Raw genomic sequence first — 22,541 nt, 5'->3', positions numbered from 1 at the left:
GTAACATAGTAAATCACAACAGAATTTATTTTTAAAATACTTATATACATACGCTTTACCACATATTAAAGGTCAGGCAAGCTGGATCTAATGAGATGGAGGTGCTTGTTTATTTTTATGTAGAGAATTGAGTCTTGGTTGAATATTTGAGTCCGCAGGAAGCAGAGCATCTTCAGCATTTTTCCAAGTTGATTGGCAGTTTGATTTACGAGTCCTCAGTGCTGACCTTACAGCTGTGCATAAATACATAGTACAAAATGGCAGAAGTTTAGCTGAAACCATTTCAACAGCCAGTGGGAATGGTCTTAATCCCAAGCTAAATTCATGAAATACTTTTTAAATGAAATTTGTCAGTAACTCAAACAGTAATTTTCAAAATCAAACATTTTAACACCTCACAATGCAGAGATACATGAATTTGATGCTTACGTATGGAGAATTTCCTGTACGCAAATATGATGGGGGAGTGTCATATATCAATCTGTTGATTTCATTGGTTAAGCAATAAAGAAACTGCTAGGCCCATTTGATAGGCCCACCCTTAGGTGGGTGGAGTAAACAGAATGGAAGGCTGGGAGAAAGAAGCTGAGTCAGAGAGTTGCCATGATTCTCCCACTCCAGACAGACGGAGGTTAAGTTCATTCCTGGTAAGCCAGCTGGTGGGCTACAACAGATTATTAGAAATGGGCTAGTCCAGGTGCGAGAGCTAGCCTAGAAGAGGCTAGATAGAAATGGGCCAAGCAGTGTTTTAATGAATACAGTTTGTGTGTAATTATTTTGGGTAAAGCTAGCCGGGTGGTGGGACCCAGCCCGCCGCTCCTATTTCAACACAAATAGTACAAGTCTTTGTTCTCCAGAGCCTGCAGTTGTGAGTCTGGAGAAGGAACTGGCAATGAAGTGGTGGTTGATAGAGAAGGGAGACCAGGCAGAGTAGTAGAGAGAGCAAAAAGGATGTTTGTGCACACACACGTGTGACATTGTTAGCATAATTAGAGAAAAAGTCTGGAAGGAGGTAAAAAAGGGCTTTGGTTTTAGGAATTAAATCATGGTAACAGTTTGAGTGGAAAACTTTGTACAGACGGGACACATTTTCAGTTCATAACAGAACAGTCTCAAGTCAGAGCTGAGATGTCTCAGGTAGTGTTTGTTGGGATCCAACGGCACTCAGAGAGGTGGATGGGCCTACCTTAAATGTGGGTAGCCCTATCCCGTGGATGGGGTCACAAAATGAATGTAAAAGGAGACTGTCCATGCAGTGTGACCAGCTCCCTCACATGACTGCTGCCTTCATGTCCCCACCATGAGGGACTACATCCTGGAACTGTGAGCCCAAATTGTGAGGGAGTTGGGTCACTGTGGCATGGCACGTCATGGACAATGGTGCTTTAGGAGGACGACTGTGTTCAGTGGAGCTGGTCTGTAGAGGACTACAGTAGCTCTGTTGGGAGGTGGGGGCATGGCTGATCGCAGGCATCAGTCTCATATAAATATAATCTGTGCATCTGTGTGTTGTCGTTTCTACCAGCGGCTTCTGTGAATCCAAGGTTTGCTTCTGTGTTCCAGCATTATTTCCAGCCCCATCTTCATGTGCTCCTCGCCTGATGTCTAAGACTTGTGCCTGACACACTGGCCTCCTTGTCCTTGGATGTGAATTGTGCCCCCCACCTGCCTGCTCAAGGTGGGCTGTGGGTCTCCCTCACCTCCATCATCATATCGATCAGTCCTGAATCTTATGGATTCCATCTTACAAGAAGCTTTCAAATTCAGCCCTTCCTCTCCTTTCTACTTCAAGTCTTGATGGAAGAATTTGCAATTTCCTATTTTAATAGCCATAAATGCCTTCTACCTTACCCACCCAGCTTTACTAATGAAACCCAGATGTTTTATTTTTTTCCAGGAGCATTCTATGTTTTTTATGAAAACATTTTCATACAATGTATTTAATCACATCTCTCCTCCCCCAAATCCTCCCAGACCTCCCCACATCCCTACCTACCCAACTTTGTTATTTTCCTTCTCCCTTTCAACAAACAGAAAACAAGAATCAGAAGCAAAACAATAAAAAAAAACACAAAAATCCCACAAAAGCACAAAAATGAAAATTGAAATAAGCAAAAAAAAAAAAAAACAAAAAACACTAGATTAAAAAAAATGCCAAAGCCAAAATGATACAGAAAGATTGCAGAAATCCCCTTGAGTTCCTTTTGTGTTGTCCAGGTGCTCCTGGGTGTGGGGTCTACGCTCGAGTGTAATCATGATACTCCCAGTGAGACTAGCATTGGAGAAAACTAAGTCTCTCCTTGTCAATAGGTATCAGTGACAGAGAGCTTCTTGCTTGGGGGTGGGACCCTGTGTCCACTCCACCTCTCAGGGCTGGGGTCTCATCTGGCTTGAACCTGTGCAAATTTCGTGAGTGCTGCCACAGTCTCTGTGAGCTCATGTAGGTGTCAGCCTGTTGTGTCTGGAGACGCTGTTTCTTTGGAGTAACCCACCACCGCTGGCTCTTACGATACTTCTACCTCTTCTCTATAGCTTGCTGAGCCTTGAAGGCAGGGTTTTGATAAAGACATTCCATTTAGGATTGTCTAGGAATTCTAAGAAGCTTCTGTGATATGGTTGAAGGAAACCCTGATCTCTGGGTATTAGAGAATGTCATTAGGAGTTATTTTATTGATGTGTTCATTTAACAAGATAATAATAGTAGATTCTCCCATAGGCCCATGACCTTTTTAATCTTAGGTTTCTGGCTACTTTAGCAGTGTTACAGGTTCCATCTTATGGAGTGGGCCTTACATACAGTTAAACGGTGGCTGGTTATTCCTAGAATATTTGTGCCACTATCACTCCAATATATCTTGCAGACATGTTGCTGTTGTAGGTCACAGGATTTGGAGCTGAGTAATATTGATAATTACATTTCTCCTCCTATACTATGCAGAGTACCTCCCAGCACCATAATTGCTAATCAATAAGGGTAAAGGTTTTAGTTGTACACCATCTCAACTTCTCTGTGTTTGATGATAGTAGTAAATATTGTCTATTGCAATAGGACCTTACTATCAGGTTGTGCAGAGCAACCAATAACCCTGGCAATAGCCTATGATGTTTCTGGTTTCCATGGGGCCCACATGGCCAACAAGATATAACCCATTCCTGGCACTGAAGGTTTTACTTGGTGATATAAGATGCCTAGTTGGGGCATCCTCTCCCCTATTATTTTGTGACTCAATTTAGATCCCTTTCATATGTATATATTTTAGGAAGCTTATGCAGTAGTAGGTTTCCATGTGGTTTTTCAAATGACCTTTAGCGTGTGTTGTCCTTCCCAATATTCCCTCCTTTACCTTTCTTTCCCATCCATCTCCCTATTTGATCCTCCTGTTCTAATTTCTTCTTTACCTGTCCATAATAATATATTTATTCCTCCTTCCTTGGGAGATCCCCCTCTCCCCATTCGTCTGTACTAGGTACCTAGCTTCTGTACTCATTTAGATTGTAGCACAACATTTAGAAAACTTACCACAAATAAGAAAAAAACATACAACGTTTATTGGGGAGGTCTCAATTACCACTCAGCATTTTTTCTGTCTCCATCCGTTTACCTGAAAATATCATAATTTCATTTTTCTTAACAGATATAAACATTTTGTTGTATAAATGTATTTCATTTTCATTATCCATTCTTCAGTTGATGGGGGTCTGTGCTATTTCCAGTTGCTAACTATTATGAATAGAGAGCAGGAATGATCATGGGTGATCAAGTGTCTCTGTAGTAGGGTATAGAGTCCTTAGGGCATATGCTCAATGATGGTATACCTGGATCTTGAAGAAGATCTATTCCTATCTTCCTGAAGAACTGCCACACTGATTTCCATAGTAGCTATACACGTTTGCCTTCCCACTAGCAGTAAATAGATGTCCCCTTTCTCCATATCCTTTCCAGCATGTGCTACTATTTTATTGATCTTGGCCATTCTGACTGGTGTGATTTTGTATCTCAAAGTATTTTTTTTTATTTGCATTCCCTGATGACTAAGGGTGTTGGATATTTCTTTAAGTGAGTCTCAGTCATTTGTGTTTTATTTTTTAGGAGCTCTGTTTAGTTCTATACTCCACTTTTATTATTATTATTATTACAAATTTTCACCTCCTCCCCTCCTCCTATTTCCCTCCCCCTCTCCCCACTTCTCCTCCCCCTCCCTTTCCAGTCCAAAGAGCAGTCAGGGTTCCCTGCCCTGTGGTAAGTCCACTTTTAATCGGGCAGTTTGTTTTGTTGCTATTGAGACTTTCCTAGTTCTTTATATATTCTAGAGACTAACCTTGCATCAGAGTTATAATTGGCAAAGATCTTTTTCCATTCTGTAGGCTGCTGCTTTGTCCCAGTGATGGTTTCCCTTTCTGGACAGAAGCTTCGCAGCTTCAAAAGGTCTTGTTTATTCATTGTTGGTCTTGGTGCTTGTGCTGCCAATGTTCATTCAGAAAGTCTTTCCTGTGCCCCTGAGTTCAAGCCTGTTCCCTGCTTTCACATCTCACAGATGCAGAGTATCTGTTCTTATGTCGAAGTCCTGATTCCTTTGGAGTTGAGTTTTGTGCAGGGAGATGGGTATGAATCTATTTTAATTCTTCATGTAGCCATCCAGTGTGACCATTTGCTGAACATACTGTCTTTTTCCTAGTGTAGATTTTGGACTCTTTGTCAAAAATCTGGTTTCTGTAGGCATGTGGGAGTATATCCTTATCTTCAGTTTGATTCTATTGATCAACGTGTCCGTTTTTATGCCAATACCATCCCGTTTTCATTACTATGGCTCTGTGAAACAACTTGAAATCTGGGGTGGTGCTACTTACAGCAGCTCTTTTCATTATTGGTTTTAAATATCCCTGTTTCTTTTGTTTCCATAAGAGGTTTCAGATTATTTTTCAGTTTCTGTAAGGAATTGTATTAGAATTTTGATGAGGATTACATTGAATCTGTAAATTGTTTTTGGTAAAATGGCTAATTTCACAATACTAATCCTACCAATCCATGGGCACAGGATATTGTTCCATCTTCTGCTGTCTTCAGTTTCTGCCTTCTGTATGAACATGTTCATTTATACGTCTTTCACCTCCTTGGGTAGAGTTAAACCAAGACTAAACTTTCAAGCACATAAACCTTTAGAGACATTTTAAATCCAGACCATGATTCAGTCTCGAGCCTCCACAAGGAAGACAGCCTTCCAGGGCCTCCATTAGAGCTCAGTGACATTCATCTCAGACTTTTGACCTTCTGAATATTATTAGTAAATTTGTATGTTTAAGTCACCAAATATACAGTAATTTATAATAGTATCAACAATATATAAAATATCTTCCTAAAGGTTTTTAAGTCAAGGGGAGGCCCAGATTAGGTGCTGAGATAATTATAAACCTGAACTGAACTTGGGGATCCTTTGGTGACAAGAACTCAAGTTTCTTTCATAGCTTCAGGGTAAAAGCACAGAAGGTTGAAATAGGCCTTTCATCAAAAGCAAGCATCACTATTCAGTCATGGTGTAGACAAGCCATGTCTTAAATGCATGTACATCATTGTTTTAGACTCTGAGTCCTGGGCTGCAGAGATGGCTCAGCTGCTAAAGGGAAGGCCCACGACTAAAATCACAAGAAGCTTAGTACAACCAATAAAATCGCTGTCTCTAGTTCTATATATGTTCTAGATAACCCTGGATCAGAGAAATAATGGGTGTTTTTGAAAACTCAAGTTGTTAATCTCCCAATAATTATTCAGAGTAGGTAAAATAAGAGCTATCCTATAAATATTTAGGAACAAAGTCAACTAGCGACTCTGACTCTTGAACTCCCCAAAAGCACTGTGAAACTAACAGAGCAAACATGCAAAACATGAATTTTATCTGTTTTCTGCTGTGGGATAACACTCTCGTACACTGTAAAAATTTGTCACTTGTATTAGTTTAATAAAATGCTAATTGACCAGAAGCCAGGCAGGAAGTATAGGCAGGGAGACTAGACTAGGAGAATTCTGGGAGAAGAAAAGGCAGAGTATGGCACCAGCTAGACACAGAGGAAGCAAGATGAGAATGCTGCACTGAGAAAAGGTGCCAAGCCACGTGGATAAATTATGGGTTGATTTAAGTTGTAAGAACTAAGTAATATAAGCCTCTGTGTGTTTCTTTGGGGCTGAACAGCTGTGGGACTGGGTGGGAATGAAACTTTTGTCTACAGCTTTTGTGTCCTGCAAATTTCCACCCTGGCTTTGATAGCCCCTTTAGTAAATGCTTAAATACTCACTTCCAGATCTCTCCTAGTGTTTGTAAAGACCAGTGTCTTTTCATAGGCACTATGAAGGCAAAACGTTATAGGAGAGGCTAAAAACTCGATTGTAATGACAGCCTTTAAAAGGGCATTAAAATATGCTGCATATGGATAAGAGATCTGTCTGCATTTATCATTAAAGAGCACTGAAGAAGGAAGAAACAGTATATTGCATAACTTCTTTACTTATGTGACTTAAAAACATATTTTACAATTCCACATTTCCAAGCTTTTGCTATATATTATGATAGTGAGGATTATCATATATTTTTGGTGTTGCCTTAACAATTCAACTTTTATTTGTAACTCTTCCACTTAATTACTAACACTGTGTGGAACATTTATTAATCAGCAGAGCTCTTAAAGTTAAAAAAGGAAATTAGTTAACCCTTAAATACAGATCACTCCAAGCAAGGCGAGGTAGGAGAACAGTTTCTGTGCAGCCACATTGCCCAGTGGGTGCCGCAGGGACCTCCGACTGAGCCTGATTATCCTGTCCATAAGAATGCCTAGGCTTCTTCCAGCTAATTTCCAGTGGTAACTCAAAAAATTTTAGTACTCCACAGCACTGGAGAGCATAGATAATAAGACTTTAAGAAGGTCTAGAGTTGGAAGAAACAAAATTATCTTCAGTAAATGACCACAGAACACTAGAATTCTTTTCTTTCCTAAAACTCTCAAAAATCTAAAGACGTTCATTCCGGGTTAAGAAAAATCATGTTTGATAAAGAAAGACCCCCCTGAGAAATCTCTGAGAGGAGTGGATGGCCCAGAAGTCTGAGTTCTACATCTAAAACAGATTCAAGACTACTGGCTGAGATAACTAAGACTCATAGTATACTCCAATCAGGACTTGATCATAATTCTAAATTTTCTTGAGGTCCCCATAAGATTATCAGTGCCCCCAATCAGCAAAATGCAGCCTAAAGAACTATGCCCACATTCCCCCCCCCCCAAAAAAATGGACTATGGATATTTTCCTTTGTTTAGAATGTTGGTTACAAGTTGTTATGGATAATGGTTTAAAAAAAAGCTAAACAAAGAATATTAGATTCAGAATTCTTGTTTTAAAAAAGGGAGGAAGTACTGTGGGACAATGGTCATTTATCCTGTGACTTGTATTATTTTTAATAAAATGCTGATTGGCCAGTAGCCAGGCAGGAAGTATAGGCAAGGCAGTCAGGCAGGAATTAGAGGCAGGGCAATGAGAACAGGAGAATTCTGGGAAGAGGGAAGCTCAGTCTCCAGTTGTGACCCAGCCACAAAGGAAGCAAGATGTGACTGCCTTGCCAAAAAAGGTACCAAGCCACGCTAATATAAGTTATAAGAGTTAATAAGAAGCCTGAGATACTAGGCCAATCAGTTTATAATTGATGTAGATCTCTGTGTAATTTCTTTGGACTTAACGACTGCAGGAACCAGGCAGGACAGAAAACTCTGTCAACAGAAGTTAACTAGCATCTCTCAGGAGATAGCATGATGCTGCCATTCCTATGCCAGATACACACAGCTCAGGGGTTCACTTTGCTCTCTAAAGTACCCTGTGAAACATAGCTAATGGTTTTCCAGTCATACTGTGGTAGAGAATTTATTTTGCTTAACTTGAATTATCCACTGGCCCACTCAAATAATTTGCTTGCCACACAGACATTAAATCAATGGACATGCACCATCAACACATGAATCAATTACAGATCCAGGGAGTATGTGTCATGTTAGGCAGATACACTCCTTATGACATTGGGCCATAAGCAAGGATTCCTGACTGAGGAGAGCAAAGACCCTAGCTTGATGGCTTCTGACCTAGATGACTGATTAAATGGTGATGGTCTTAATGTAAAAATAAGTAGAAAGCTTGGGCAGATTAACGAGACAGGCAGTTGATTGAGAAGATGGTTTTTGTTATGCAGCAGCTCTTCTTGTTGTCTGAGCTGCCTCCTGTGGACCTGTTGAGTGTCACTAGAGCACATTGGATAACACGGTCTTGTGGTAACATGTGTCTGTAGGTAGAGGTATAGAACTTACAGTGTAGAGCTGACAGCTAAAACCACAGTGATGGAAAGATGTCCTCCCTCTCCTAGGACTAACTCTGCAGAGAAGATGAAGTACAGGTTTCTAGAATTTGATTTAGTGCTAGGTCAGTCGTTCTAGTCAAGGAGATGGAAGCGTTTATTGCCTTGGAACTCACAGTACAGACACTTTAAATCACGGGTAGTTCAGTTCCTAGGAATATGAGTTTGGAAAATATGTCTAGTGATCCTAAGCATTAGCAATTGTTAATTTAAGCGATTTGCAGAGCAACACACACATACACTCTCAAATACACAGACACACACACACACACATTAAATACCATCACCAATTTCTTCACTCTCTGGATTCATCTTGCACTAACTCTGGCAGGCAAGACCCCACCAGTCCCCAGTTTTCTTGAGTAAAGAGCACTAGCGTACACACATGCATGAACAAACACAGCCTTCCTCCGTCACTGCTTCTATTGTTGCCTCCTGTGCTTCTGTTCCCCCACAAACAAACATTACATTTTGCTTGTGTGATCCCGAGTTCCCTGCCCCCTCCTTAAAGGAAAATCCCATCCAAGTATGTGGTATTTTCCACCCCATTTCCGTGTTTTTCAAAATGATTATTGTATAGAAATATTTCCCTTGATGTCCGTTGAATGACTAAACATTTAGGCAATGGAGAACAAGAGCAGTTGGAGTAAGTGAACTCAGCTGTCTAGGAGAGGAGAGTTAAACTGGGTTCTGATTGAGCATGAGGGTGAGAGATGGACCGACTTTTTAAGGGGAGCATGCACAGAGGCACAGAGAGAATGGGAGAGGAAGACTGAATGGAGAACAAACTAGAAAGGTAGGCAGGGTGCAGAGCACACTGGACAGATGGGGTGCAGTGGACAAAGTCTAAGCAAGATTGAAGGCTTGAGACTTAAATCAATAGGATATTGAGCTTCCTGATTTGAAGATTTGAATTAACTGTCACTAAAAATACATGGGTTGGTGAGCCTAGAATTATGAATGACAGTAATAAGATTATATGAAAAGAAGGGAAAATAGGCAGAGTTGTAAGGGGGAAAGAAGGGTAATTTGTTGGTATTATTTGGAAAATTATATTAAATGTATTAGTATTCAATGTCCATTGCAATAGATCATTTTCTCTGAACCATTTCACATTCTGCTTCCGAAGACTTTTAGCAGATCATCTAGAATAGCCTAGTTGAGTGACGAGCCATTAGCATACGTCACTGTAACTCCATTGCTTTTAAGACTTTTTTCCAGATCTGGGCCAATGAGATAGCATAGCAGGTGGGCACTTGCCACCACGCCTCACAAGCCGAGCCCAATTATTTGGGCCCATGTGGTGACAGGAAAAAACAGACTCTGAAGTTGTCCCCTGATTTCCACATGTGCCCCATGCTCTACAAATCCCAGGCACATATGTAAAATATGTTTGAGCTGTAATAAAATCTTATTTTTCCAGATCTGTGTCTTTGTTAAGATTATAGGAACAATAGGGCAGCCTGGCTCCTTCTATAATGCGGAGTCAAGGCAATTGCACAGTGCCCGCTGAAAGCACAAAGTACAACTAAGGGTATATTTTATGTGTAAAGGAAGAAATTTTGAAATGAGTTTACAAAATAATCAAAATTTGACTGTCAGCTACTTCGTGAATTTTAAGTTTTCATAATCATACTTTATTTGATGGTTAAATCATTTTATTAATTGTGAGATAAGGTTATCTAAAGATTATGCAATGCCTAGATATTTTTAAATTTATGCAGCTTATACACATATGTACACGTACTTAAGAACACACATACATGTGATTGATGAATCACTGTGGCTAAATGAAACTAGGTTTTTTTGGGGGACCTTGCCTATGCCTTCAAGAAAGCAAATTTTGCACAAACACAAAGGAAAAAATGTATTGAAATGCCATTCGAGAAGAGACAGGAACTAACATGCAGCAGCTGCTCATAACACCGTCTTCAGATACTCAGGGACACTGGGGCCACATGGATTCTGCATGTCTCTGATGTTCATCCCATATGCAAATTAGCATTCTAAAGACCAAAATTTGTCTTCATGAAAGCTGTTTTCCCTGCAAAAATGAAAATCCTTCATGTTTCCATAATTAGTTTTGTACTTCAAACCTCACTACTGAGTTTTTTAAATGTTAAATCTTATTGGCAAATATAAAAGAGTTCATTTGTAAAAATTAAAAATAAGATGAAAATGAAGTAAGTCTTCTCCTAAATTTATCATTTAAGCAAATATATGAACACAATAAAAATAAAATTTTAACTTAGACTTTAAAATATCTCATTTCAATGAAATGTGTCGTGTGGGAATCTTGGGAACCAGTCATGGCGTCCTCAGCTTGGCTGAGCTTCAGCTTTTCTGGTTCAGACTCCGAGTTTCAAAGTATTTCTCTAAGCTTGCTGTATGTTTTTATTTTCCAAATTTTGCTTCTTTTCTAAATATAACTTTTATTTGAAAAAAACCACCTATTTCTTATTTCAGCGGCACAATATCTACTTGGGTTATATTTATTACAAACTATGAGTTTTCTCTTGGTTACTATAGTATGACACCTGTTTCCTGTGGTTTTTGTTTTTCATTGTTTTTTCTCAACTAGGAAACAACTAGCAAGGAACTGAGTGTGGGATTGAACTTTTTTTTTGAGACAGGGTTTCTTGGTAGTTTTGGAGCCTGTACTGGAACTAGCTCTTGTAGACCAGGCTGGCCTCAAACTCACAGAGATCCACCTGTCTCTGCCTCCCAAGTGCTAGGATTAAAGGCGTGAGTCACCACCACCCGGCATGATTGAACTTTTGATGGAGAGTCTTCATTACACCGCCTTTGTGTTAAAATATTATCCAAGGTTGACCCTGGAGCACACATCTCTGCAATTTTGCCACGTGTTGAGACATTTAATAATTTTGCTCAGGTTCAGCTGACAGTTCATCTACAGATGAGCAGAGGGAGACCAGATGAGTTGGCTGTCGGTTGAAACGGTTCCATTCCATCTAGTGGACTGGCGCACACGCACGGTCAGTTCTGCAGAGCTGGACTCACCACATCAAAGTGTCTAAGTGATCTCTTATGAATACAAGGAATGTATGGTGTGAAGACAAAGGCCAGGCACTCCCTTACTCCCTCGGTAACTCTTGATCCACCCTCTCCAGCTTTTGTCCTCAATCTTGCTTTCTGCAATGACCACAGCTTCAGTACCCAGCCTTCCCCAGGGCCTTAGTTCTCTTGGACATTGGCCTCTTCTGATACTTATGTGTTGAATTAGGAGCAGCGGGGCTGTGTCCCGCCACCCAGCCGCCCGCACGGCTAGCTTTATACCCGAAATAATTACATGGAAACTGTATTCTTTTAAACATTGCCTGGCCCATTAGTTCCAGCCTCTTATTGGCTAGCTCTTACATATCAATCTAACCCATTTCTAATATCCCTGTAACACCACGAGGTGTCTTACCAGGGAAGATCTTAACCTGCATCTGTGTCCAGTAGGAGAATCATGGCGACTCCTTGACTCAGCTTCTTTCTCCCAGCATTCTGTTCTGTTTACTCCGCCTACCTAATTTTATGTCCTATTAAAGGGCCAAGGCAGTTTCTTTATTTAACTAATGAAACAACAGATAGAAAGATGACCCTCCTCCATCACTTATGTTAACATTCATTTTTCTCAAATTTTCTCTGTCAGTTGCAATTTCCAGTCCTCTTCCTATCCTCTAAGAACCCCTCGCAATCTCCAGCTTTTGTTCTTGTCTTCTGTCCTCTTTCTCATGGATGGCAAGGACAGTTCTGTTCCTTTACTCATATTTGATGAGTTCTGTTGAGGATTCGGCAGAAGCAGCAGAGCAAGTTCCCAGGTTACACCAATGGCAGTGCTGTGGGAGTGTGGGGGTTAGTCTTTCATGTCGAACCACTAATGCCTAAACTGATCACAAAGCTGAAAATAATAAAATGCCACTGGATGCAGCAAGGCGCTTCTCTTAACAGCTGGCTCCAGTGTGTTTACTAGTGCCATGTCCCCTTCAGCCTCCAGGCCAGGCTCCAGCATGTTTACTGGTGCCATGTCCCCTTCAGCCTCCAGGCCAGGCTCCAGCATGTTTACTGGCGCCATGTTTTCTTCAGCCTCCAGGCCAGGCCCTTCATTCAGTTTGCTTATCACTCATATCAGCCCCATGTGGAAGTCAAGACTCATGGGGGCCATGTGACTTGGGAAGCAAGTAGAGCAAGAGAGAGCTGAGGCGCGAGTAGATGGGGCTGATTCAAGAGCTCTGTCTTTCACACCCAACAGATGTGCTCCCTTCACTTGGGGTTTGCTATGGGATTTGAAGGAAATTGATTTCAGTAAGAACTGCTCACTCATACTGCTGGGCTGTTGTTTTGCTTTTTTAAGATTTATACAACTTTAAAATGATATTTTTGTTTACAATATGAATTTTGAAAAATCTTGCACCTTTATATTGCTCATTGGATATTTAACATTGTGATATATTTAAAATTCATCAAAATCCCAGCAGAAGAGTTTGAGTGTCTCCATCACTAGGCAGGTAGGAAAGGAGGAGTCCCAGAAGCCGGAATATTGACAGTGGTCAGGGCTGAGGCACGGTGCAAGTATTCCAACTCCAAACCCTGTTTTTTCTGAACCAGGACTCTGGAATGCTAATCATGAATATTGCCTTCCTGTCCTTTCAGGTTTTTGCCGTTTTCTTCCTTCCATAAAAAGGAGAAGTACATCCCAATGATACACTCATCAAGCAAGTACAATCCCAGCTCTTACGGACAGAAGTACTTCCGCAGTCAAGACCCTAAAAAGTGGATCAGTGGCAAGGTAGGTGCACGCTGTGGTAGAAACGGCTAAAGATAGACACCGACGACAGCACTGGGAAATGGTGCTGCTTTGAAAAGACTGGAGACAGACAATGATAACAGTAAATGCAAGTGTTCTCATTACAGGTACGACCGTCATGATCATAAACTTATTGGAAGCTGTGTTTGTAAAGATGGTGCAGCCGACCTATGTTCAGTGAGATTTGAATTAATTCTTTGCATTATTGGTTCTTAATGTGTGTTATATGATTATATATCCTATAATCAATAACATGGATCACTGACTCTGACAGATTTCCAGGTTTGGGGTTTGAATATGAAATCCCAGAGAGTGGAATGGATTATTGAACATGGAAGCCAGATATTTCTTTCTCTCTCAATCTTTGTGCATATATATCTATATGTACAAATACATATAGATCTATATGTAGAGAAAGAGATATGCGATTGGCATATACAATGTGGACTATGTACACTTGACACATATGTGTCTGTAGTATACACATTTGTAATGTGTACAGAACATGTAGGTTTTATATACCATTGATAAAGTGTATTTTTGTTCTTGGTACCGTAAAATAATTAGCCTGGAAAATCAAGTGAACAAAATTAGCAAAGTTGGAAGTGTCACACTAGTTTACATCAAAATACATCGCATTGCCATAGTGCGGTGCGGGCGTTAAAAGATAGATATTGATGATGAGGTAGGAGAGAAAGTGCAGAAATATGCCCACGTATATGCTTAATTGATCCTCAACAATGGTGGCCAATACAATGGCAGAGGGATAGTCCACTCAACAGATGGTGTTGGAACAATTGGATATTCTTATGCAGGAAGATGAAATTGGATCCTTACTTCTCACCATATTAAAAAATCGACTCAAAACCTATTCAAGGTTTTAACATAAGCCCTGAAACTATGAGAGGAAACAGAGAAAAGCTTTTGATATTGGGCTCAGCAATGCTTTTTGATATGAACTCAGAAGTATAAGCCGCAAAAATATAAGTACATAACTGAAATTGTATCAAACTGAAAAACTTATACATAAAAAGTCGCCTATCAATGAGTGAGAGACTTCCGGGGGATGAGGAAGATATTTGAAACCAGAGATTGTAATAAGGATCAACATCTAAAATGTGTAAGCAGGTGTGTGTGTGTGTGTAGGTGTGTGTGTATGTGTGCGTGTGTGTAGCTGTGTGTGTAGGTGTGTGCGTGTGTGTAGGTGTGTGTGTGTATGTGTGCGTGTGTGTAGGTGTGTGCGTGTGTGTAGGTGTGTGTGTGTAGGTGTGTGTGTATGTGTGCGTGTGTGTAGGTGTGTGTGTAGGTATGTGTGTGTAGGTGTGTGTAGGTGTGTGTGTAGGTGGGTGCGTGTGTGTAGGTGTGTGTATGTGTAGGTGTGGGGTGTGTGTGTGTGTAGGTGTGTGTGTGTATGTGTGCGTGTGTGTAGGTGTGTGCGTGTGTGTAGGTGTGTGCGTGTGTGTATAGGGGTGTATGTGTATAGGTGTATGCATGTGTGTAGGTGTGTGTGTATAGGTGTGTGTGTGTAGGGGTATGTGTGTGTGTAGGTGTGTGCGTGTGTGTAGGTGTGTATGTGTGCGTGCGTGGGCTTGTGTGCGCGCATATGAGCGCATGAAGGCGAAGGCCCAGAAAGATGATTCAAAAGAAAATATGGATGTATCTTGTGAGTACACGGACATGTGTTCAACACCACTAAAATTATCCCTGAAAGGTAAATTGAAACCACAGTGCATTCTTCATACTTGGCAGAATAACCATTACTAAAAAGACCAAAGGAAAACGTTGGCTACCTTGTGAGAAAGGGGAACCCATGTGCTGTTTGTAGGAGTGCAGGTTGATATAGCCTTATGCTACCACTTGACCCAGCAATCCCAAATCCAAGAAAAGTCCCCAGGGAATGAAATTGGTATGTCAGAGAAGTGGACACCATGTTCCCGCAACATCTTTCACAACAGCCAGCACAGCCACCAAAGATGAATGGACAAGAAAATGGGGTAGACACATGGTGAAATATTATTGTGCCATGAAACATCTAAGAAATCTTGTTATTCATGACGTGAATGAACATGGAAGAGTTTATGCCATGACAAAGGTCAGGTACAATGACAGAAAGGCAGATACTACTCCATGGGCGTTAGAAACTCAAATTCATAGTAGAAACTAGAAGAGTGGATCCCAAGAACTTGGAGATGGAGGTAGGCTAAAGCCTGTTACAAAGACTCTGTGTGGCTCTCTAGCGGTGGCCTGGGAATTCAGCATTGGAAGCAGTCATTGACTCTTAGAGGAGACAATGTGCCCGGAGTGGGAGAAGCAGAAGCCATGATGTCTCTGAGTTGTCTTGCAGGGTCATTCTATTTCCTTGAAGAACAATTGCCCAGTCCTGGAGAGTACAAGAAGCTCATAGCCTGCCCGCACCCTGTCTGACTTCTTCCCCCATTTAATTCAACTTATCAGTGTCTTTGCTTCTCTAATCCCAGCTCTATTCCAGACGTAAGTTGAAACATCTTCTTTACTCCGTCTCAGAAAAACAGTGTTGTCTCTGCTATGTCACGTCTTCCTTTAAGAACTCTTTCTCACGTCATTCCATTTTAACCTATAATGTGAATGTGGGGTTTTGACGGAGAGTCAATACTTTGAACGTACCGCAAGGCACCTGTGTTAGTTCTGTTTTTTATTGCTGTGAGGAGACACCATGACCGTGTTAACTCTTAGAAAGGAAACATTTAGTTGGGGTGATTGCTTACCGTTTCAGAGGTTCAGTCCATTCTCATCATGGCCAGGAGCACGGCAGTGTGAAGGCAGACGTGGTGCTAGAGGAAGAGCTGATCATCCTGTATCTTGCAGGCAAGAGGAAGTCTCCTGACTGTCACACTGAAGGGAGCCTGAGCAAAAGTGGGACTCAAACCCACCCCCACAGTGATTCACTTCCTCCGACAAGGCCACACCTCCTAACACTGCCACTCCCTCTGGTGGGTCATTGACTTTCAAACCACCATATACCTTCATGTCTAAGATTTTGGTTTATTGTCGTTATTGATATGAGTACAGGTGAGGGCACATGCAGGACGTCCGTGTGGATGTCTGAAATGGCTCTCGGGAGTCTGTTCTCCCTTTCTACTCTGAGTTCCAGGGAGGGAAGTCAGCTCCTAGGATTGCTGAGCCATCTCACCTATCCACGAGGCACCTTTTAAATTACAGCTATTGAGTCATTCTGTTTAGACGCCATCTTCAGCACTAGTAATTCCAGGCCTAAGGTTTGCACAGTGAGCTCAGTCGGTTTATCCTAGGGACTGATGGGCAGGCTGGGGTGGGGTTATCATGTGTTTTTATAAAATCCCACAGCTGACCCATTCCTGATGTTTTCTACCTGTATGCAGCCTTTCTAAATGCAAACTAAATGTGAGCTCTAACCATTCAGTTTCATATTTTGGATGTTTATAAATGTGATATGTATTTCATTCTCTAATCAACATAACTTTTCATGTTGGTGCTTTTTCACCGTTTGGTTGGATTCAGCGAAAAGTCTGAGTGACTTTGAGCATGTTCATCCCTGTCATAGTGGGAAAGATCCCTGTGCAAGCTTTTGTTTCCTTACATAGAAACACGCCTCCTTTGACAGTTTTGTGTGCCCATCTTCCTTAAACAACTCCTTAGAAATAGAAACTTCCAATACTCGCTAGAAGTGAGAAGAGCTCATTCGATTATTTTAGAAGACTCATCAGAGACGATCTTTAATTCACAAAAATTAAGTGAAGAAAGCATGGAGATTCAGGAAATGTAGATAAATCACTCCCCCCCACCCCGCCTGTGACAACTGTAGGAAGTGCAACAAACCTCCTTGTCCTCCTCCTCTCTTCCTTGTTCCTTCCCATCTTCCTTCCTTCCTCTTCAAGCAACTGCACAAATAATCAAATTGTCCTTATAGGGCAAACATGATAATACAATACGGAATTCATTGTTTTATTAATTGTAAAATTTAGGAGTTATTTAAAATGTTTTATATTTTGACTTGATATTGAATAAATTGGGTAAGAATTAATTTTTTAAGTAGGTTGTTTACCATTCTACACTTTTTAGCAGTGTCTCACTATGTATGTTTGGTTAGCCTGGAACTTAGTAGTGTGACCATAAACTTATGATGATCCTCCTGCTTCTGCTTCCTGAATGTGCGAATTCCAGGCATGTTCTAATACACCTCATAGTTACTTTATTTTTAGAAAATGTGATTTCTTGATCTGGAGAATTAGAGACCATAGCTAATTATTGGAGGGTTAAAGACATTCTTAGGGGACTAGAGTTGTTAGGTTCATAATGCAAACATAAAAGGACAAAGGGAGGTGAAGGATTAATAAACATTTGAATATGTGTTGAGGGCTGAGGGTGGGGCTCAACATTGAGGCTCTTAGCATGTGTGAAGAGTTGAGATTCAGTCTCCAGCACTGCAAAAGCAAACAAAGCGTGGTTAGTTGGATGCAGTAGACTGATGACATTAGTACCCACCTTGCCATCATGATGGTCTCTATGACCCCTTCTGCCCTCCCTGAAAATAGAAGCTACAGGTTTCAAGTGGCTTGCTAACCAGCTGGGTCACAGAAACCTAGATGTGCTCAGTGCTTTCCCTGTTCATATTCACATCCTCTTACATCTTTATTCACATCAAAAAGCAACTTCTTTTGTTTAGTTTTTTTCTCTATAGAACTTTATTCAAAAAATTATAAATTCAATGAATTGAGAGCAAATAATACTTATTTTCCCTAAAAATGAAGTCAGTAATTAAAATTAGTATTATATATATAATGTTTCTCTATTGCATGTTTGTAGCAAGCTTGCATGTAGCATGCTTGCATATGTGTAGGCAGTTTTACATGTGTGCAGACATGTGTGTGGATGTGCAAAGCTGACAGAGGTATCTTCCTTCTGTTTCTGTCCACTTTATTTACTGAAACTGAGTCTCTCACTGAACCTGGAGCTTGTTGGTTCCAGCCAGTCTAGATAACCAGCTTTCCTAGGGTTCTGAGGGTTCAAGCTCTTGTTCTCACACTTACTTGGCAAGTGCTTTATCCACTGAGCCATTTCCCCAGCCCTATATTGTATTGCTTAAAAAGTGAAGATAATGAAATAGTTTATATATATCATGCAAATTACCCATATTTCTTCAATCTACATGTGAGCTGCACCAAATTAAGCTAACTCGGTTTTAACTCAGTGTTTCAAGTAGCCAGACTTTGAAGTTGAGGTAAATGCATGACTATTATAATTCCCTATAGTGCTGGGCTCTGAATGAACTAAAGAACTCCCAGTCAATTAGTGTTAATGTCATCTGTTCGGGCAGGTCTAGGAATCTAACAATCAACAGTTCCTTCTGCACACTCAAAACATGCTTTGCTTGTCAAAAATTGTTCATATTTACTGACGCAGAGGTGACCATCTCTGTCCTTGTCTGAATTGGAATGGTCGTCTGTGTGCCTCTTAGACAACTGCCTTTAGTGGAGCCATTTCCCGTTTCCCATTGTTTTCAAAATTCAGGAGAGACGGCGAGGATGGTTCGTGTTGCTAGCTCATTCATTTCTCCATCTGCCTGATTGCGATTGAATTATGGCGGCCGACCTCCCTGCTCCTCATCTGCGCATGCGCTTGGGCCCCAACCATGATTGTATTTGACACAAAGCATAGAAATACCCAGCACTCCAAAGAATTAATTTAGGGAACTAAGCATATTGCACAGAACATAAAGCTGACCTTCCCTGTCCATGCTTTGGGAATGGAGTAGGATGGGGAACACATCACGGATTTAATGTGGCACATCGCCTTCTGCAGAAACTTGGGTGGGATGGCAAGCTCTTGCCACTGCACCCAGAGATTGAATCTGCTGTCACTAGCATCCTGATGATAATGAACATTCAGCTTAACGACCGTGATTATGATGATCCTAATTGATGTGCAAGGGCTGTGCGTGGGTCGTCACAGTTGAGCTGTGCAGTGCCGAATGCGCCTTGCCTGGGACGGTTGTGCTTGCAGGCACTGATTGGGATAAAATACGCCTTTCTGCCCAAACTGGCCAGCTCCGTGGAATTTCAGAATCTTGCTGTGCTTGCCGGTCGATGCTCAAGCACTTGCTGAACAACAGCCCTCACAGTTGTTTGTTTGGTGCAGTTTCGTTTCATTAGGAAGTGTAAACACTGAAATAATTAGGTGTAATTGAAGGAAAATATTTTGCTCATGAGTTGGCCTTAAATAATCAAATATATACAGTTCCCCTCTCTCCCTCCTTCCCTCCCTCCCTCCCTCCTCTCCATCTCCCCTACCTCAGTCCTCTCGATAAACTCAGAGGTTGGCACTTTGACCAGCACCTTTGTTTAGTCTTGCCAAGCTTCGATGAGTGTCAGGACAAAAATATGGATTATAATCCAGGCAGCTCTGTGTATAACTGTTTGACTCTGCTCTGCATTTAAGAAAATGGAGCAGCAGAGTGAAATGTTCCATTGTATAAAGATAATATCAACCTACCGTGCAGTGTGTGTGTGTAAGACAGGCACGCTTATGTTGTGCTTGCCCTACTTTTTTAGTCGCTCTTTTCTTTGGATTTATTTGTGGCAGTCTATATTAATTTTCAGTTAGTTGTTTAAATGGCGCCAAAGAGTTTCTGATTTGATTTTTTAGGTGTAAATAACAGTAGCCTGTTCAGTGATGTATCCGGAATTTTGGAAACCCTAGTTCCCGCTGTACTAGCCTGTGAGCACTAATCCAAAGGTTCAGCTTCCATCTCATTCTAACACACTGGGTTTGAGCATTGAACGAGCACTGGAGTACAATTTTCAAAGATGTGTGGTCAGCTATTTGAAAAGACACTTTGTACCCATAACTCCCTGTCTCAAATCGAGCAATTTCTGCATTCTATTATTAATAACTGGAAAGTTCTGGAGAGATGATGCTAAACACATGCTCCTGAGTTTTGTAGAATTTACATCACCCCCAGTGAAACAGGCACCACAGCTGTTCAACTGTACGATGGTAGAGGGCAAAGTCGCTGCTTGACATCTCCAAGTTTTATAGCTTTTAGCCATAAAATTTCCCACATGAGGCTTTAGTCTGATGTAGTCAGTGATCTCTGAAAAGTTCCCTTTGAAGTTTTAAAGTCTCCAAATGATCAATAAGTCATAATAACAAGAGTTAAATTCATATATTAATGATCATGAGATATGGACCTCCACCCTGCTCTGTAACTGAAATCCTAATGGTAAATTTTCCTCATTCCTCATTTTAAAGGCTTTGGTTTGCTTTCTTAAGGCACTCTGAGGTTGCAGAGAACATGAACTTCCAGGTATCAGGGAGCATATGCTGTTATGTTTCAAGTAACCAAAAGGAGGCCCTTGGGACTGGAGATGTGTATAGATGTGTTTGTGTTAGGTGCTGGGGAGATGGCTCATTGATACAGTGCTTGCCATGCAAACATGAGGACCTCATTTCCCTAGGACCCATGTAGATACAAGGTGCAATGGTATTTACCCATAATCCCAGGGTCAGGGAGGCAGAGGCTGCTGGGGCTTATTGGCTAGCCAGTCTAACCCAATTGTCAAGCTCTAGGTTCAGCAAGAGACCAGAGAGAAAACTATTGAAGGAAGTACCCAATGTTTCTTTTTGGCCTTCACAAGCACATACACTCAAGTATGCCAACACACACACATACACACAAAATATACTAGATTCAAGAATTCAGGAACCTTGTTCCTAAACCCACAGATGAACTCTACAATAAATTAAAGAATTTGGTTTTTATGCTGGGATATTTGAAAAGTTTTTAAAGCAACATTGAAAAGATGAGATTTGTATTTTAAAAAAATCATTTGATTTCAATGTAGATAATTGCTTTTAGAGAGGCCAAAATAAAAGGGGAAGAGACCAGTTGGCATTTAATGATGGTTTGTTCTAGGACAGTAGAAAGCAGACTCGGAAAGGTGGGAATTAATTCAATAATAATAAGAATAGAAACAATTATTATGTTAAAGTTGAAAATGTATTAAATGTTATAGAGTTCAAGAAAAGAAGGTTTGCTGTTTCCCCATCATTTTCTATGATGGAAAACTGGGTTAAGAGCAGTAGTGGTCAGTGGGAGAAAAGGAGGATGAAGAGAGGAGGGGGACAGGCAGAGAGAGGGAGAGGGAGAGGGAGAGGGAGAGGGAGAGGGAGAGAGAGAGAGAGAGAGAGAGAGAGAGAGAACCATCAGTCCAATCACAGACACATTTGAATTTGAGATGACTTTTACTCCTCCTGTTGGAGATGTCAGAAAGATGGCTGAACATTGAGGTCCATTTCTTGTAAAAAACAATCTTAACTACAGTTTCACAACTGAGTAAATTGCTTCAAAAATAGATAGGACAAAAATAAAGGGTGAGAAGGGAGAGAAGATAGGAGACATTTTAAGGAATGCCAATATTTGTGGCTACTGGGAGTAAGAAACCTTAAAGGAGATAGTTAGTATGTGAGAAAAATCCAGAGAAGAGTATTATCAAAGAAGTCAAGGAGAAATAATTCAGTAAGAAGGAAGGAGTGATGAGCCATGCCAAATGATGCCATGGAGCCAAATCAGATGAGTGCTGAAAAGCCCCACAGATTTAGCAAACCACAGGTCACTAGTCTCTTATTGGGAGCTGATTTAATGACAGTGTGGAGACAAACCCAGACCGAAACCTGTGAGTGAGAAGAAGAGGAGCTACTTATCTAGAAAATGATGTCAGTAGGCTTGAAAAAGAGAAGTGGTGAAGAAATATGAGGCAAAATACTTTTATTTTTTGATGGAGATCATTTGTCCATGAATAAATTATACTGTTTATAATACATATACTCTATATTTTCTGTGTTTTAAATTTTTATTTACCTTTAAATGTTATCTTTTCAAATTTTTATAGTTTTGGTGACAAAGATCCAGATGTTGACATCACTTTTTTTTTTTTATTAAATCTGCTCTGTGAGCTGTTTGGTTTGTTTTTGTTTGTTTGTTTGTTTTGTTTTGTTGTTGTTGTTGTTGTTTTTTTTTTTTTTTTTCGAGACAGGGTTTCTCTGTAGCTTTGGAGCCTGTCCTGGAATTCCCTTGGTAGACCAGGCTGGCCTCGAACTCACAGAGATCTGCCTGCCTCTGCCTCCAGAGTGCTGGGATTACAGGAGTGTGCCACCACCGCCCAGCTACTGTGAGCTGTTTGGAAAGGGTTTACCTCATAACAATTGGGATATTTAATAAAAGTAATCTTCCTCTTCTATAATTCCTCAGTGGGAAAATGTGGTTCCTTGATGATGATCTCAGGCATTGAATAAATGGATTCTAAAGAGAGAATCAGATGGTGCTTATT

The 22,541-nt window shown here is 40.8% G+C and overlaps 1 protein-coding gene across 1 annotated transcript in view; it reads left to right on the top strand.

The window, feature by feature from the left end:
- Window positions 1–22,541, top strand: part of Spata17 (spermatogenesis associated 17) — a 157,036-nt gene that overhangs the window by 94,018 nt on the left and 40,477 nt on the right. Inside the window, exon 9 of the mRNA XM_041635251.1 lies at window positions 13,044–13,179. Coding sequence (XP_041491185.1) covers window positions 13,044–13,179 — 136 coding nt within the window. The remainder of the gene's footprint in view (window positions 1–13,043; window positions 13,180–22,541) is intronic.

The sequence above is a fragment of the Microtus oregoni genome, unplaced genomic scaffold (genome assembly GCF_018167655.1).
Source record: "Microtus oregoni isolate MIOR12 unplaced genomic scaffold, Mior012 000047F_ref0000412, whole genome shotgun sequence".
In the NCBI taxonomy this organism is placed as follows: Eukaryota; Metazoa; Chordata; class Mammalia; order Rodentia; family Cricetidae; genus Microtus; species Microtus oregoni.
Note: the sequence above shows the minus strand (reverse complement) of the source record. Positions and strands in the feature narration are given on the sequence as shown.